Genomic DNA, 18,526 nt, shown 5'->3' with positions numbered 1-18,526 from the left:
TCCGTTTCATATTCTAGGGCACTAAGCTTTTTAACAATAAGCCATCCTTACCTTCACATCATCTGAAATTTTTTGATCAGTTACTCTTTTCCCCCACAAATTCTTTTTTTTTTTCAATATGCTATACTTCAATATTTTAAGTTCTCATCATTATTTGTGTTAAAAATTATTATCTGTCTCTAATATCAGGTTTATTTTGTCAGAAATTCATTTTTAGTTTTCTGTTCTTTCTGCGGCTGCCGGACCCTCTTAGGTACTGGTCTGTTTCTTGGTCTACTCTTTCAGGTTCAGATTTAGTTGTTTCAGTGCCATGAAGAATGGCAGTCTCTGGAAGACTGGAACATTTCGAAGTCTCTGACTCTGAGTCAGCAGTATAGCAGTAGGGAGACTGATAACCTGTCAAAGCACCAGGAGAACATTTATCTGTAAACTTTTCCAGAATTTTAGGTGAAGACACCTAACTTAGAACACTTGTTCAGCAAGTCCTTGGTTCCTTGGGGTACAAGGGAGTGTATACCATGCAGCCCAGTGCCAACATCGGTATCATATTCTCTGCCAGATAATCCTGGGATTATGGCATTCTGCACCTTGCCCATGGGCATTAGTACACTAGTTCAAAGACTCTCATCTATCCCAGAGGGGTAACAGTCTTGTAACAGCTCTTTCGCTTTTCCCTCCGGACACAATTTGCCAGTTAGCTCCAGGAGCTACATGGCTTAGGTTAGCTAGATGAGTTGCAATAAGTTAAGGAAACACATGTAAGCTGCCCTCCTTCTAGAATCCTTACCTGTAAATTTGAAAACTAAAAAAGAATATATATCAAAGTAACTCAAAGATTAAAACAAAATAATAAGGGAAATTAATCAATATTTGAAAAGTCTAATAATATAAATATACCCATCAAGACTGATCCAAAAGAAAGAAAGAAGGAAGGTACAAATAAATATTATTTAGAAAAAAAACAGAAGCTGCAATCAAAGACTCAGGAGAGATTTTAAGAAACCATAAAATAACATTATGAATGATTTTATTACAAAAATAATTTTAAGACAAGATTAAAGGTACAAATTTGTGGAAAACAAAGAAATTACCAATTATAACAATACAGATAGACATAAACAGAAGAGAATCAATACAAAAAACATATGGTCAAATGGTTTGATACAACAGTTATACCAAACTTTAATGAACAGATAATATCAAGGCTGTACCAACTGTTTAAGAGAATTCAAGAAGTAAACAGACAACTTTTTTCCATGACTTGGAAACAAAACTGTACAAGGAGTATATAAGAAAAATATATATGAAATAATCTCTGGTATGAAAATAGGTGCAATAATTCTAAACAAAATATTACCATAGTGAATCCAGCAATTTATTAAAAGTATATCATGACTAAGTAGGATTTATCTTACTATCTCAAGGATCTTTCATACATCAGAAAATCTTTCAATACACTTCCTCAATTTAACAAATTAAGGGAGATAATTCATATGATCATTTTAGTATAAGGAAGGATTCCTTAAGACAGAAAGTACACATTATTAAGAAAAAATTAATAAAACCAGATACATCAAAAATAAAATCCATGCTTAATATAAGATGTCACAAATTTGTTTAAATGGCCACAAACTGGGAGAAATATTTGCGGTGTATAACACTGAGAAGGGATTAGTACTATAAGAGCAGAAGTAGAAAAAAAGAACCCAAATAAAATAAGTGAAACCACTGACAAAGGGAATTAACTGAAAATGAATTTTGAAATGCCAATAAACATATTTAACTCCAGTAACAGAGAAATTTAAATTAAGACCACTATGAGATGCCAATTTATATCCAATCACCAGAATGACACAAAAGTTCTGATGATATGAAGTATTGTAAAGATGCAGAAGAACAGGAACTCTTGTACACAGCTATAGAGTTATAAATTGGTACTCCATTTTCATGGACAATGTAATGTTTTTAAAAGTTTGAAATGCACGTTGTTGCATGCTCACTCAGTCAGGTCTGACTCTTTGTGACCCCATGGACTGTAGCGTGCCAGGCTCTCTCTGTCCTTGGAATTTTCCAGGCAACAATACTGGAGTGGGTTGCCATTACCTTCTCCAGGGGATCTTCCTGACCCAGGGATCCGGAAGATGTCTCTTGTGTCTTCTGAATTGACAGGCGGATTCTTTACCATTAACGCCACCTGAGAAGCCCTATTCTCTTAAATAGCAAATCTGCTTCTAAGTATAGTTCTTTAAAACAGAACTTTAAGAATCTGAAGGATATACATTGTAACATTGTTTGTAAGAATAAAAAATTGGGGAAAATAAAATGTCCATAAGGAAGAGAATCACAGTGAAAATTTTAGTAAAATGGAACATTATGCTTCAATTAAAATTAAAATATCACGTTTACAAACATTTACTTGTATATATCTTGAAAATAATGTTAAGTGAAAAAAGCAAGATTCAGAATTGTACACATAATATATTTCAGTTCAGTTCAGTTCAGTCCCTCAGTCGTGTCCGACTCTTTGTGACCCCATGAATTTCAGCACACCAGGCCTCCCTGTCCATCACCAAGTCCCGGAGTTCACTCAGACTCACGTCCATCGAGTCAGTGATGCCAACCAGCCATCTCATCCTCTGTCGTCCCTTTCTCCTCCTGCTCCCAATCCCTCCCAGCATCAGAGTTTTTTCCAATGAGTCCTCTTCCCATGAGGTGGCCAAAGTACTGGAGTTTCAGCTTTAGCATCATTCCTTCCAAAGAAATCCCAGGGCTGATCTCCTCTAGAATGGACTGGTTGGATCTCCTTGCAGTCCAAGGGACTCTCAAGAGTCTTCTCCAACACCACAGTTCAAAATCATCAGTTGTCCAATATGTAATGAATATATAGATAATGAGTATATACATAAGTAATAAAAGTACAAACTCACAGATGGAGAATGCATACTAACCTTGCAATGGTGTGATTAACTCCTGAGAGGGGGCAATGAAATAGATTTATGACAGTGTAAAAGTGGGATTTTTCAATATTTATCTGTAATGCATTTTTTAGAATATCCAATGTCTGAAACAAACATAAAAGTAACATATACTCATAGAAGAATATTTGAGAAGTAGAAAAAAATTTAGAAAATAAAACTAAAACAATTATGGGACATTTCTGGTAGTCCAATGGTTAAGACTCTGTCCTTCTACTACAGGGGATATGGATTTGAACCCTGGTCAGGGATATAAGATCCACAGTGTGGCCAAAAATAAGGAGAAGTAAAATAAAAAAACATAATCTTACCAGCTGGAGATGAGTGTTATTGACATTTGGTGTGTTGCCTTCTAGGATTTTCTTTTTATGCACAATTTTACTTGGTTAAAATCAAATATATATCTTATAGTAACCATAGTTGATACAGAAACTTTAATAAATGTTATAGGAAAGTTGGTTGTAGAGGAGCAGGATGATGACAGCACTGTTACTGTCGGTGACTTATTAGCATCTAGAATTCTTTTTAAACAAAATCCTAAAATGCTTTTGAAATTCTTTTTCCTCAAAATCTGGGACGAGAATTATTTTACTCCTTTACTATTTTGAAGTATCTAATCAGTTGATATAGTATCTTGTACCTTTTCATTCATCTAATACACAGTACTTAGTTTGAGGGATATAAAGAAAGTAAGAAACTTCCTTGTGTTCAAGGAGATCATAGTCTTTATGGGGACCCTTGTCATGAATAATTATAATGTAATGAGCTTAATTTTAGACATATGAGGAAATGAAGCAGGAACTGTTAGAGAGTTACTCACTGACAGCCAGAGAAGACTTTACTAAGAAGGTAGCACTGGAGCTGGGCCTGGTAGGACAATTAGTGAATTGTCATCCTAAGGGGGAAAGGACCTATATGTCAGAGGAAATTAGATGCATTCTGAGAACTAGAGTCTTCTTCTAGAGTAGAGAATAAGTAAGGGGCTGTGGGAAAAGATGAAAGAAGTGGTTGAGTAGAAATTATAATGAACCTTTTCTATCATGCTGAGGCATTGAGGAGCTGGCTGAGTAAAAGACCAGAAATACAGTTTTCAAATATCTATTTTAGAAAAATTACAGGAAATATTGATTTATGCATTCTTGGAAAGATTTATAAAGAAAGAAGGGCGAAATTTCTTTAAGAGTAAGGTCTCGGTATTTCAGGTTAAATATAAATTCATTTCAATTCATGAAATATTTACTTTAAAGTCAGGTTATAATTTACTGTGGTGGTTAGTTTGTGCAATCTGTTGAATTAATGGGATTAAAATTTATCATATTGCACTCTCATTCCATGTAAAAGTTTTTGCACTATCAATTCTAAGGACATTTACTATGGGGACCACCATATCTCATGGACAGAGGAGCCTGGCAAGCTATAGTCCACGGAGTCAGAAAAAGTTGGACATGATTGAGTAAAACTGAGCGACTGAGCACAGCACATATAACTTAACAATGGCTTGTGGAGACAGTGAAAGCAGAAGGACTCCATGCTAGCCCATTCCTATATTGTTTGTCTCTACTTTGCTATAGTGGTAGGTTTATTTTGAGGGAAAGAAAGGATTTCAGATTACAGAAAGACCTATATTATATCTTGCTATCTCAAGTGTATTTAGAAGAGTAACAGTATATTTCTTTCCCATGAGTGGTATACCAAAGAATAAACACTCTAAAGGTTATGTGTGTGTGTGTGTGTGTGTTATGGTTTTGTATGTCTACTAGTTGCTAACCTGTGTATACTACACACTGATGGGTCAGTTCAGAGATGCCAAGCAGTGTTTGAAATATTTCTCATCATAACTCTGCAAATTGGAAAATAGGTGTTAAGCATGGATAACTACAGGACTTTTGGTTGCTTATGAAAGAGGCCCCTTAGATGTATATGCAATTAATAACAGATACATCAGAAGCTCTGAGATTTTGTCACCTAATTTTTTTTTTATTTTTTAAAAAGCAAGACACTTTGGGCTTTTAAAGTTCTAATCATTATATACTTTGCACTCATAAGTAGATTATGTCTTTGTATCTAGTATTTAAGCACTATTTTGTTAATAAGAAAAAAATGTCCTCAAGTTTCAAACAAAAATTTTCAATAATGTGTAGTAAAAACTTCACTGATTTTATGGAGTCATATGAGCAATTTACTGAATCTGAGAAGTTTAGGTAAAAGAATATGTTTAAGAAAGCAGCCTGTCATCTGGATAGATTCTTCAGTAAGGAAGAAATGACACAATAGTGTGACTTTTAAGAACATATTAAATTGTTTGATACAGTTTTTAGCAGTGATTAGTACCTGATTGTTGAAAAAAACTGTGGAAGAGACCACTGAGAACAATTAGGCTGAGTTCAATCTAGGTCGAATTCACCAGGAAGTAGACTTTGAGATGGAGGTTGGCATATAACTAAATTTAGAGTGCTCTCAGAAGCGATGACTGTGGAAAGGAAGCAAAACAGGGCAGAAGGAGAGGTCAGGCTGCGATGAATTCTTAACATATGCCTCTGTGGACTCCCCAGGGAACTGCAATACTGGGATAGTCCTTCAAAATCATCCCAAGTTGGTGACTAGGCACAGCCTTTATAGCTCTCTGTTAACCAGACATCAGAAGCAGGTTGCTCCTGGAAGGGGGTGTGACCTTGGGACAAGCAAGTTTCTTCAGGTGACACAGTTCCCAAAGAGGGCTGACAGGTGAAGACTGTCTACCAGCAACGCTTCAAATAGCTAGGGGAATAAATTTTTCAGATATGAAAGGTATATTAAAGTGTTAACTGCAGATGGGATTAGAGTTTTCCTTGGAGTGTGTGGTAAAACGATAAGAGGAATGGATGTAGTTATTGGTAAAAGAGAGTTATTAAATGCTGAATCATTATGTCTAAGCTGAATATGTAAAAAGTGAAGATAGAAAGGAGTTGATAGATTGAATAAAATAAGATAGATAAAAGAATTAGTTTATAGCAATGGGGTTTAACAATAGGTTTAGTTTGAGTGAGGGAAATGGGAGAGTGAAAATGATGGGCTATCTGTCTATGGAATGGGTTCTTTGAGATTACGATACCCAAATGAAGCACTGCTGTTCAAATGAGGTGCCTAGTTTAGCTTCAGATACAAGAATAAGAAAGGAGTTAAATCAAAGGTCACATGAGAATGGGATTTCCGTGGCAGTCCAATGGTTAAGCCTGCTTTCCAGTGCATGAGCATGAGTTCAGTCTCTGGTAGGGGAGCTAAGATCACAAATGCCTCGCGATCAAAGCCAAAACAAAACATAAAATAGAAGTAATATTGAAATGGATTAATAAAGACTTTAAAATGGTCCACATCAAAAGAAAAAAAAAAGGAAATCACATGAGTAGAAATCAGAACACTATTAGGCTTAGATGATTGCTTAAGCATCTACAAGAAATCTGAAGGTCCCAAGGTAATGGCAGGTTTGGGGTGGAAAGCAAGAAATGGGAAACATGTGCTTTGGCTTTGAGGCATAAAAGAGAGTAAATTGAATTTCAATAAATGATAGATATGAGTCAGTGCAGACCATAGCAGAGTTGTTTTTACATTTTACATTTAGCAGAGTCATTCACATTTCACATGAATGTGAAAGAATCCTGGAATTTAGCCCTGTGATAATGAAAGAATAAATCTCATTTTCACCTCCAGCTACCATGATGCCTTCATGTGGGGTTTTAGCAAGTTCATTTTTAAACTTCTCTTAATGAGGATTCAGTGCCTGCTTAGAAGGGGTTCTGGGCTGACAGGACATTGCTAGGGTGTGACGTGGTCAGCTTGGTGTAAACACCAGTTTTAAGTGAGCAGAAGGATACAGGAGGTGAATACAAGCCACCACTGAGAGCAAAATCAGAAAAGAAAGTATTTGTCATCAAGACCAAAAGGAAAGATTAAAACCCAAAATGGTGCTCAAAGCCAATAGATGCTAGAAAATAAAAATCTGTGTGAGAATTGAAGCACAAATATATTCACAAAACCAAAGAATCCATGAATTGTCCAACATGAGATAAAATATTTTATTTCTTTAATTTTTTTTACCGTTTTCATTTGCTTACAATTCAGTCCATGAAAGTCAGCCTTGGGAGGGGACTCATCTTCTCTGGCCTCCCTCTGCCTCTCATTTCGCTTACTGTGTATCACCCCAGAGATCTATTTCATCCTGGTGGTAAAAGTCAAGGAATTGTCGGTACCATCCTGGAGGCTGGTGAAATTCTGTTAGCAACTGCCCCAACTCTTCACTTTCAGTTTTCATTTTCATGCATTGGAGAAGGAAATGGCAACCCACTCCAGTGTTCTTGCCTGGAGAATCCCAGGGACGGGGGAGCCTGGTGGGCTGCCGTCTATGGGGTCACACAGAGTCGGACACGACTGAAGCAACTTAGCAGCAGCAGCCCCAACTCCTCCTAAATTCTTGAGCTCTTCAGAGTAGGGAATCTGTAGGACAAATAACACTTCCTTCTACTAATGTCCTCACAAATTACAGCATAATTCTGATTATATAATTATTGTAATTATGCTAAAGATGCTCTCCCTGCCATGGTTGAGGAATGGGAACAAGAATGAGGGGGTGAGGAGACAGAGAATATTGTCCTACCACAGTCTATTCATGGGGCTACTTTTCATGGTTGAATTGAGACTGTGGACTCTTTGATGTCCTTGAAACCTTGGAGCTGTTGGGTTCTTAGAAGAGCTTCTCTGATGTATACAAGACCAAAGATCTTTACAGATTTTAGTTGTTCAAACACCAAATGTCAGCTTGAAGTTGCTGGTCAATCAACATCAGCATGCGTTTAGCACACAAATGTGGCCTCTTCTATGATAAGATTTTTAAAGTGACTGTAGCTTTGTAGTCTGTTCCCTTTATAGATGGAAGTGGTGTTTGTCCATAGCTTCAAAGAAAACAATTTTAGAAATGCAATGTTGCTGATTTTTTTTAATAGAAAAATTCAATCTTTCACAAAGTCAGTTTTGTTTTCTCATCTTTTCATATGCCTTGCCATCTTTCATCTTAATACCTTACTTTGCCAACATCATCTCCATTCATTTTTCCACACACATCCTGTGTTCCATCCAGGCTAGCTTTTTATAGTTCCCCAAAGTCATAATGTTCTTTCTTACTTCTGCCTCATTGCATATTGTGTCTTTTGTTTGTTTGTTTAAAATGCTTCTCCCTCCTTAAATGCTTGATGGCACTCATTCTTTAAGGCTATGATGAAATATTTCTTCTTTTCTTCCTCTCCTTACACATAAATTTACTTCCCACCTTGGTCCCCTTATTCAGTTAGTGGCTCACTCTTCTGTGCTCCCACGGTAGCGTGAATGACACAGATTTTTAATTCTACATTTTTCCTTCTGTATTTTCCATTAAATAGGCAGCAACTTCAAAATGAGGTTGAGAGTCTGTTTACTGTTGTAGCCCAAACATTTAACATGTTGACCTTGTTATAAATGTAAACCAAACACCTAACATATTAGTTATCTGTTGCTGTATAGCAATTTATCCCAAAACATGTGGCTGAAAACAACAAATATTTATTACCTCACAGTTTTTGTGGGCTTGCCTGGTGGCTCAGTGGTAAAGAATCCACGTGCAATGCAGGAGACACAGGAGATGCGTTTGCTCTCTGGGTCAGAAAGAGCCCCTGGAGGAGGAAATGGCAACCCACACCAGTATTCTTGCCTGAAAAGTCCCATAGACAGAGGAGCCTGGAGGGCTGCAGTCTGTGGGGTTTCAAAGAGTCAGACATGACTGAGCATGCACACATGTACAGTTTTGTGGACCTGGAACCCAGGAGGGTCTTAACTGGGTGGCTCTGGAGCAGGGTCTCTCTGAGGTTACAGTCAGTCAAGCTGTTGGTCAGAACTACAGTCATTTCAAGGCTTGACCAGGTGTGAAGGATTCACTTTCAAGTTGACTCATGCAGTTTTTGACAAGTTTCAGTTCCCAGTAGGCTGTTAAACTGAGGGCTTTAGTCCCTCACAGTGCCTTGTGGGCCTCCCCAAAGGCTGTTCACAGTACAGTTACTTGCTTTTCTCAGTGCAAAAGAGTTGAGAGAGTATGAGATGGCAGAAGCCATTCTCTTTCTAACCTAATCCTGAAGCTGTTCGCCTAACCTAATCCTGAAGCGACATCTCATTACAGTTGACCCTTGAACAACATGGGTTTGAACTGCATGGGTCCATTTATACTCAGGTTCTTTTCAATAAATAAGTACTACATGACTATACCATCGGTAGCTGGTTGAATCTATAGAAGCAGAACCTCAGATACAGAGGAACTGCTGACCATGAGGGCCAATTGGAAAGGTATACTAGGATTTTACACTACATTGCACTACACTGCTGTTGCTGCTGCTGGTAAGTCACTTCAGCCGTGTCCGACTCTGTGCGACCCTATAGACGGCAGCCCACCAGGCTCCGCAGTCCCTGGGATTCTCCAGGCAAGAACACTGGAGTGGGTTGCCATTTCCTAATAGACGTCAGCATCCCTAACCTCAGCATTGTTCAAGGGTCAGTTATTCTATATTTATTTGTTAGAAGCTGGTCAACAAGTTCAATTTATAGTCTAGGGGTGAGAATGTAACAAAAACATGAATACCATAAGGCAGGGATCAGACAGGATGATCTTAAAATCTGCCTACCATGGTCAGCAGTTCCTCTGCAAAGAGTTGGACATAACTTAGTGACTAAACAACAACAACAACCACATATTTTATCTGGTAAAATGCTTGATCAATACTAAAAACTAAATCTGGACCATTCCTGTTTTTGTTAATAAAGTTTTCTTGTAATGCAGCCACACTCATTTGCTTACATATTGTCTATGGCTGCTTTTGTGCTGTAATGGCAGAGCTGAATAGTTGCAAAAGAGATGACCTAGCCTGCAGAGCTTAAAATGTTTACAATCTGGACCTTTACAGAAAAGCTTTGCAAATTTCTGACTTAAAGCCAGTAATTGAAAATTATATTTCATGAATTGTTACACTAATAATTATTAAATGATTACTTGATAATTGCTTAGTTACTTAATTACTTGGTAATTCAAGACTTTCCACAATGATACCTCAAGCCACCTATCTACTTATAGTTATTATTATCAGGCATGTATATGATAGTAATAGCAATAATTACTTTAATTGAACATTTTCTACATGCCAGGCAAAAATACACACATACACACACACATATTTTATTTATCCTTGCAAAAAAACCACGAGAAAGGCACTTTTTCAGATGATGAAACTGAGGTTGACTGTGGCAGGATTTCAGATTAGATTTGTTTGATTCTAGAGCCCAAATTTGTTGTATATATCTCCTCCATTTCTTAGCATTACCTCCATGAATATTCCATTCTATTCAAACTGACTCTTTCTAAATGTTCCTCTTTCCCATCTTTTTATCAATACCTTTTACTCCTCCTACTTCCAACTCTGGAAATGTTTTACACAATCATTTCTTTCTAAATTTTACTAATCTGTCAGAAAACTCCTTAATCATCACCTCTTCCATGAGACCTTTCCTGAATCCCCAGCCAAAGTAATATCAGTCCTACTTGCCAGCTACATAGCAACTAGCCCGGTCTCTGGTATACTTTAGCTGTTCAGTACATGCTAGTGAATGACATTAAAATTGTACACTATAACATTACATATGAATTATTTGTATTCATAGAATACTTTTCTTGTAAAAGCCTCTGTAAGCTAGGAAGTTTTTCCTTGTGCTTTTTACTATAGAAGAAACTGACAGTCATAATGCATAATCTAATGCATAGAAAGTAATGTGACTAGAAGGTGTCTCATTTCAATCTGAAATTGCAAATATATTCAGTAATTTTCTCTAAGCAATTTTTACACACCTCATTTCCTTTTCATCAGAAATGTTTTTTAGCTGCAGGTGTGAAATGCAGGTTGACCATGTGAAACCATCGTGGATTTAAGCTGTCATTTTGCAAAGTCCACTGGATGATTGGTGGATTTTTATAAATAATATAATAAAGGATATTTTAAGAATAAATCACTTTCCTAAGATTCTTATGTATGTTCTAGAATATACTTTTCATTTGGATTTCTCCAAAAAGACCATGAAATTATAAAAACCAGATCAGCTTTCTCCATATAATTAAGGGCATTTATGATGGTTTCCCCTGACACACAAGTTTTATTTTATTCATTTTACTTCACTTAGTATTCTTAGAAGATTGCATTGAGCTAAGAGCTGTGGAGAGAATAAGGGAAATGTAAGTCATTGTGAAAATATAACCTAGTCTGGAAGAGATAATGAACAATGCAAGGTAGTATAAAATCAAATTATCAGTGTAATGGTACAGATCATGGATTCAGAAGATGGACACACTTAGAGTCTTTTAAAAATAATTTAGTACTTGATTCTTCACTGTCTTGTACTATGTATTAAATTTCTTACAAGAAACATTCAAGAAGCTTTTGCTTTACAGTCTGCATGGACTACCCAACAGTTTTTTCTGGCTTTGAGGCAAAAGCACTTAACAGGGCCAGACCTTGCAGTGAATCATTCCTCAAGGGATCATCTCTTATTTCTGGAATTAAATTCTATCCCTACCAATTTGTGTTAGTAGCTGAAAGATACTGGTCTCAAATTGTACCCCAGTACTCAGAGTCATTACTCTAGATATTTTATCTACAAAGTACTACTATTTATATCCTTGCTTTTCTCTCTAGATTTTCTTTCCTCCTCCATATTTTAGTTCAATTCTGATATTTGGTTTGATAGGGAAAAAGGAAACTCAAATTTATTAATTGCATACTATGTATCTGATTATGTGCTAGTTATTTCTCATTTGAATTCTCTCACACATAAGCCCCAGAATATAGTTATTAATTATCCTCATGTTTTAAAGAAAGACTAAAATCCAGAGCAATTAAATAAATTATCTAACATTGAACAGATAGGTTTTCCACAAACCCCGGCATCTGGTATTAGAATATGAGTTTGGATTTTTTTTTGAATTAATATTTACTGAAAGATAGAGTCATAATTAATGTTTAATTCATTCTAATAAAAAGTAAAAAGTAGCACAGAATTGAAGATGTGATGGACAGAACAAAATACTACAAATGAGAAATAGAGGCCTAAAAACAGATTCATGAAGACTTCAAGCATTGGAATTATCAGACAGGTTAAAAAGCAAAACAACTTCCATTTCGAATAAATAAGAGTAAGCAAATGCTGGGGTATTGAAAATGCTAAATGATAATGTATTGTATTTGAAAAAGAACCAAATAGAAATTTTAGAACTGAAAAGTATAATTGAAAGTAAGTAAATGGTTTGATAGCAGACTAGACATAGCTGAAGGAAGAACCAGTAAGCTGGAAAATGAATATTTATATATATGTAAAACTATCCAGAATGCAATACAGAGAGAAAACAATGAGGGTACAAAAGAGATAATAAATTATAATAAATAATAAGTCTAACATTATTTCACTGAAATCCAAAAGGAGAGAAGAGAGAAAATTGGACAGAGGCAAGATTTGAAGTGATACAGTAGGGAATGTGTGCTTTTCCAATAGTCTTTCCTATTTCTGCTGCTCAAAAGTCCATCTTTTTCAGTTCCTCAGGCCAAAAACCTTAGTCATGCTTGCCTTCTCTATTTCTCTCCTCCCCTGTATCCAACATATCAAGAAATTCTATTAGTCTATCTTCAAAATATATCCAGAACCCAACCTTATCACCAACTCAAATGCTAATACTCTGATTTATCCTGAGTCACTGTTGTTAACTCATCTCCCTGCCTCCAGGTATTATACATATAGTATACACAAGTGTACTCCAAGATGTGTTTATGGTTGCTATTTTCTGTTTTTATTATCTCTGTATTACTGTTTTCACGTTCTACTTTGTTTCTGTGGAGTTGGTTGACTCTATTTAGAAGCAGAGACTGCCCGTAACTTGACTATGGCAGTAGTCTTCAGGCTGTGCCTCCTCCGTTCATACTTGCATACCTAGGGCATGCTAACCCTAGGAAAGGCAGAAAGGCAATGTGCCGTCAATCTAGAATTTGTTGTCATCCATTTACTGGAAATTTAACTTTGTGATTGTCTTTTCTGTAAAATGGGAATGGTAGTAATTGAAGCTATTTCAAAGAATTATTTGGAGGATTCAATGAGATTCAGTAAGTAAAAAAAATTTAACATGCTCCCTGCAAATAATAAATGCTCAGTAACCATTAGCAATTATCGTCATTACTAGGCTGGTCTCTGCTTAAATATCTTCAGTATTTCCCATTGCCTATAGAATTAAACATAAACAAAATAATAAAACCTACTTTTAGTTACCTAAACTTGGCTCCAACGTCTTCCTAACATAAAATATTAGCTTCATATATGCTCTTTCACTCTCCAAGCCCTTATGTTTTATGTTCTAGTCCTACCTTTCTTACCTGAAAACTGCAGTTTTTCACAACCATCTTCCTTCCCAGCCACAGCTGAATTTCTTCTCCCCCCGCTTTTTCATCGTGCTTCATTTACCTGTTACCAACTCTCAAGTTATATTGCATTATAAATTGTTTGCATGTCTCATGGCACATTTGATTATATACCTCTCAAGGGCAGAGATTAAAAAAAAATTACTAGACTTTATTTTTTAGAGCAGGTTTAAGTTTACAGAAAAATCAAGTGGAAAGTATAGAGATTCCTTTCATACTCCCTGCTGCCACCCAGATGCAGCTTCCCACACTATCAGTATCCCCCTCCAGAGTGGTACGTTTATTTTCAGTCAGTGAACCTTGACACTGACACATCATTATCACACAAAGTCCATAGTTCACGTTAGGGTTCACTCTTGGAGCTGTACATTCTGTGGGTTTGGACAAATGTATAGAGACATATACCCACAGTTACAGTATAGTGCAGAATAGCTTCCCAGCCCTGAGAGTCTGTGTTCCACCTGTTCATCTTAATCCCTGACCAGAGATTCTTTTCGATTCATCCATAAAACGTAATGCCAAATACATAATTGCTCCCAAATAAATGTTTTAGATGTATGATTGAATGAATGAAAGGAGGGGACGAATTAGAGAGAATGAATGCATCTTGTCCTTCTTGCTGACCAATGTTTTGTCTCCATTTCAGTGGTCACTCATACTACCTTAGCCTATTCAGAAGACTTCCCCCACAAACTACTGTCTTTCAGAACCTGGCTTATTCTTGAGATGCCCATTCAAACCCCACCTTATGTATTATACTAAATCAAGAGTGAGCTCTGGACACATCTATGACATTTTATGAATTCTCTATTTAATTTGGTGTGTCACACTTGCATTTTTTATTTCATGAGCCTATGTCTGGATTCCCCAGTGAAAATAAATTATATTTTAAAGTAATGGGTAGTTTCATCCTCTTGCCTTCTGTGAGCAAGAAGTGCCTTCACAAGTTATTGCTTTCCACCTGGGATTGTTGACAATGGCCATGGAACAGAGAAACTTGCTGGTCTCTAAAGAATTCACAGTCTTAGTCACTTTTGGACCAGTTCAGCTGTCGAGTACAAAAAATTATTGGGGACTAATTAAAAATATAACATGGAAGTAAATGTTTTGAAGATTTGAGCTTGCAACAGGTTCCATAAAAAGCTCTAGAGGATTTGCCAAAGTGCTGTTAAAATAATATAACTTCTATGTGCTAGCAGAAGTTATTTACAGAACCTTCTCCATCCTTTCCCCAGTATTTTAAGCATTCTAAAACTGCATCTTTGATGTTATTTTGTTTTGATATAAATTTAGGAGGAAAATGTTATACATATTGCTGATTTTCAAGTCATCAGTTTCTTCTTTCTGCTCCCACAATACTGAAGATAAGGGAAGATTACTTTCGATTTTTGAAATTTCATTCACTTAGCTTTGACCATCTAGGAAGATACATGTATCTGGGAGTGATAATTTTGTTTTTATCTACACTATAAAACTATTTTGCACACATGTCAGTTTTTTATCCAAGTTAATTTACTGGGATGCTTTTTTTTTTTTTTTTTTTTTACAATTTGAGGGATTTCTGGAAAAAGTGCTTTGGGAAGGCATGAATATTATAGAGAAAACTTAGGCCAGTCATATAAAAAGAGCATTTTTTTTAAAGTTAAGGTGATGTTTTAGTCATCTGTATAGTGGCAATCTAAACATTTATGCTGGATGACCTATCATTATTAATTAAGTAATAATACTCTTCCTCCTTGGAACAATACTACCGGGGGACATTTACCATTCTAAAAGAAAATAAAATACTCAATAAACAAATTATCTTTAAAATAAACTGCCCAGTGTATTTCACATTATGATATTGTAATTAATACCAGTTTTAAGTTGAAATATCAATTCATGTTCATTAAATTAATTTTAAGTCTTAGAAGGTAAACTGAGTGATTAGGTTCATGGTCGTTCTATTTTTATTCCCAGATAATGCCTCTGAGGTAGCAATTACTGCTCCAGGAACTAGTAACCATAGAAACAGCTCCACAGGCCCAACACCTGACTGCTCACCTCCATCTCCTGACACTGCCCTCAAAAATATTGTAAAAGTCATTCGACCCCAGGTAAGTGCTCATCATGACATCATGTGCAGTTTAATATATTTTGTTTTTGAATCAGTGCATGCGGACCATCTGTATTGCAATACCGGGACTATTTTATAGTAAGTAAATGGACTTCCAGGTTAAAAGAATGGACTTGGAAGAGAATGTTTCCTTCCCTTGGAGATGATGATACACATTGAAATCTGTTAGCTTTTGGAAAGTTGAATTTGTATATTATGAAAAATTGAATTTGTATATGAAAAAACAAGCTTAGAAAAATGGCTATTTCACATCATTTCTCTCAACATTTTAATAATTATGCTCAAACTATTGAGATGTTACATGTTTTCTGGTGTTTCCTTTTTCTTTTGTCTTCATTTCTTTGGACATGCCACATTGATTGTGATAAGTTCTTTATCCTCCAACCCCAGTTGTTTCTATATACATGTTTTTCCAAATCTTTATCCTTTATGGCTTCAAACTAATTTGTCTGTATTTGATATCGCACCTCTCATTGCTCCTTATTTTTCTCCAGTGTTCAATTTCCTCTAGCTAGTCTCTTTACCCTTTGTTCTTTTTTTCCATTTCTGTCACTTTTCTGTATGGGTGTCTTTCTCTTACCCCTTTTCTTTCAGTTGGATTTCCCAGTAGGCGGTTTGCAGGCAAGCTTTAGAAATATCATTGGGACAAGCTGTTCTGTGATATTTCATTGAAAATAGCACTTATAAAGCTGTTTGCATTATATTTTTGCCAACAGATGGACTCAGAACATGGAATTGGTGGTGTTCTCAACCTGGCTCATTCTGAATGGGCCTCATAAAATTCAAGAGAGAGGAACTTTGGATCCAATCAATGCCATTCACTATCTACTTAGATATATAGTATGAACAAATATTTAGAGCCACTTTGCAGAACAAATATGTCTTAAGATTGTTTTGACCTAAATGAACAATAATTTGTTTAACATCTTACCTTCTTTAACACAACTTATTTTGGATTTTTTCATTATATGTATCGTCCTCATCAGTAAAATGACATTTAAGCTTTGCATATCTGCTACAGCTTATAGAATACTTTCCTACAAATTATTTTGTTTAACTTTTATCAGTTCCAAGGGAATGTATATTTTAGTGTTATGGGTAAGGATATTGGCACTCCAAAGGGGCTAAGTTGTGCAACTGATTTGAAGTTTCTTGTACTTTCCTTGGTGTAATAATTGTCTCCTACAATCCTGTTCAGAGGGTAGAAGACTCCTCATTAGGATATATAATTTGCTACCTCTTTATGAGGATAAAACTTACAGGTTCATTTAGGCATAGGTAATATTTCACACAATGTCCTGGTATGTGGAGCAGGAAAATGTCTTCAATAATTCCTCTTCGTTTTCAGGGAAATTTGATGTAGTTCATTTGTTTCAGGAAATAAGCCCCACAAAGCTTAGATTTAGTTGCTAAATGCCACATTTATTATCATTGGTTTTCTCACTAGGTTAAGGTGTTTCTGGTGCTATGGTGCAACTATTGCATTTCCAACATTTTAAACTATATATGTAGGAGATTGTCTTATATATATTAATAAAATTTATTGCTAAACATTTAATTCTATATCAGTGTAAATTCTCTAATGTAAATGCATTTGGTCATTCAGTGAACGAAAAAGATTCCTTTCTGTGTAATCTAATGCACTCTAAAGAATCTTGCTCCATAAATCCTCCTTTACATATTCTATCTTATTTTAGTAAACTTTGAAGAAATCTAGGAGTAGTGTTAAAGCCAGAAATTCCACTTGACTCCACTCCTTGGTTCTGTCCATTTTTAAATGTGTATGAAGGTAACTGACTCTACTTTCCTTTATTAGATGTTATAATGATGATTTAGGGAAGGAAAAATGAAGGGAAAAAATTATGAAACTAAGGATGATGGTGTTTCAATTTGAACCAATGCAGCCTGTGTGTATGTATGTTGTGGAACAATAACAGCTATGGTATATAATTAAGAAAGAATATAACCTCACTTGGGCCACTCTTTCTTTTACCTCAGAGACATTGGTGCAATAGTTATTTCTCCTTTTGAGTCCTGATCTCCTGGGGTTCTTCATTTATTATGGAGAGCAGGGAATAGAAAATTCAAATGAAAGTAATTATGAAGGAGTATTGGAGTAGAACATGTGATTTCAAGAAATGGTTTGGAGACTAGAGGGTGTGAATAGCAGACAGCTAGATGGGTAAAGCAGAGGACTCCCTGCTGTGCTCTGACAGGCACAGGTGTGTCAGGAATGGAACATTGACAAGAGCTACTGTTCCAAAGGAAAGATAATTATTGGTTAGCTTATATAAGAGCCTATATTTTGATCATAGGCTTATTAACCCTCTAGGTGTTTGATAAAGTAGTGAAAGTGAAGTCGCTCAGTCGTGTCCCACTCTTTGCGACCCCATGGACTGTATCAGGCTCCTCTGTCCATGGGATTTTCCAGGCAATAGCACTGGAGTGGATTGCCATTTCTTTCTCCAGTGGATCTTCCCGACCCAGGGATCGAAGCCAGGTCTCCCGCATTGTAGATAGACGCCTTACCGTCTGAGCCACCAGGGAAGTCCAGGTGTTTGATAATTCTCCTGGCTTTTCTGTCTGGAAATGCATGAATGCGATTTGATTGACTTATGGGTATTCAAATACTGTTTTCATTTATTAATTAGAAATTAATAACATTATTGGAATGATCATTTCACTCTTAAAACTGGTGATGAGCCTTGAAAACGGAAGTATAAGTACAACTCTCAATCATTAATTTACATTTATTTGCCTGGGCATTAGTACATGTGTTTAGTCTTATTGTGAGAAGAGTGATCCAGAACAGATGAGACATAAAAACAGAACTGTTCATCTTATTCACTCACTACAAATAGATACTGATCAGATAGAGCAAGTTGGGCTACTTCTCCTTTGCCCCATACATACCTTTATCTAGTCTACTGTCATAA

General features: G+C 36.0%; 1 protein-coding gene across 10 annotated transcripts in view; it reads left to right on the top strand.

Annotated features, from left to right (window-relative positions):
• Positions 1 to 18,526, top strand: part of ANKS1B (ankyrin repeat and sterile alpha motif domain containing 1B) — a 1,150,317-nt gene that overhangs the window by 423,291 nt on the left and 708,500 nt on the right. For all 10 annotated transcript variants that reach the window (XM_013964004.2, XM_018048142.1, XM_005680487.3 and 7 more), the window contains exon 11: positions 15,434 to 15,570. In XM_013964004.2, the coding sequence (XP_013819458.1) occupies positions 15,434 to 15,570 (137 nt within the window). The remainder of the gene's footprint in view (positions 1 to 15,433; positions 15,571 to 18,526) is intronic.

This window comes from Capra hircus, chromosome 5 (genome assembly GCF_001704415.2).
Source record: "Capra hircus breed San Clemente chromosome 5, ASM170441v1, whole genome shotgun sequence".
Lineage (NCBI taxonomy): Eukaryota > Metazoa > Chordata > Mammalia > Artiodactyla > Bovidae > Capra > Capra hircus.
Note: the sequence above shows the minus strand (reverse complement) of the source record. Positions and strands in the feature narration are given on the sequence as shown.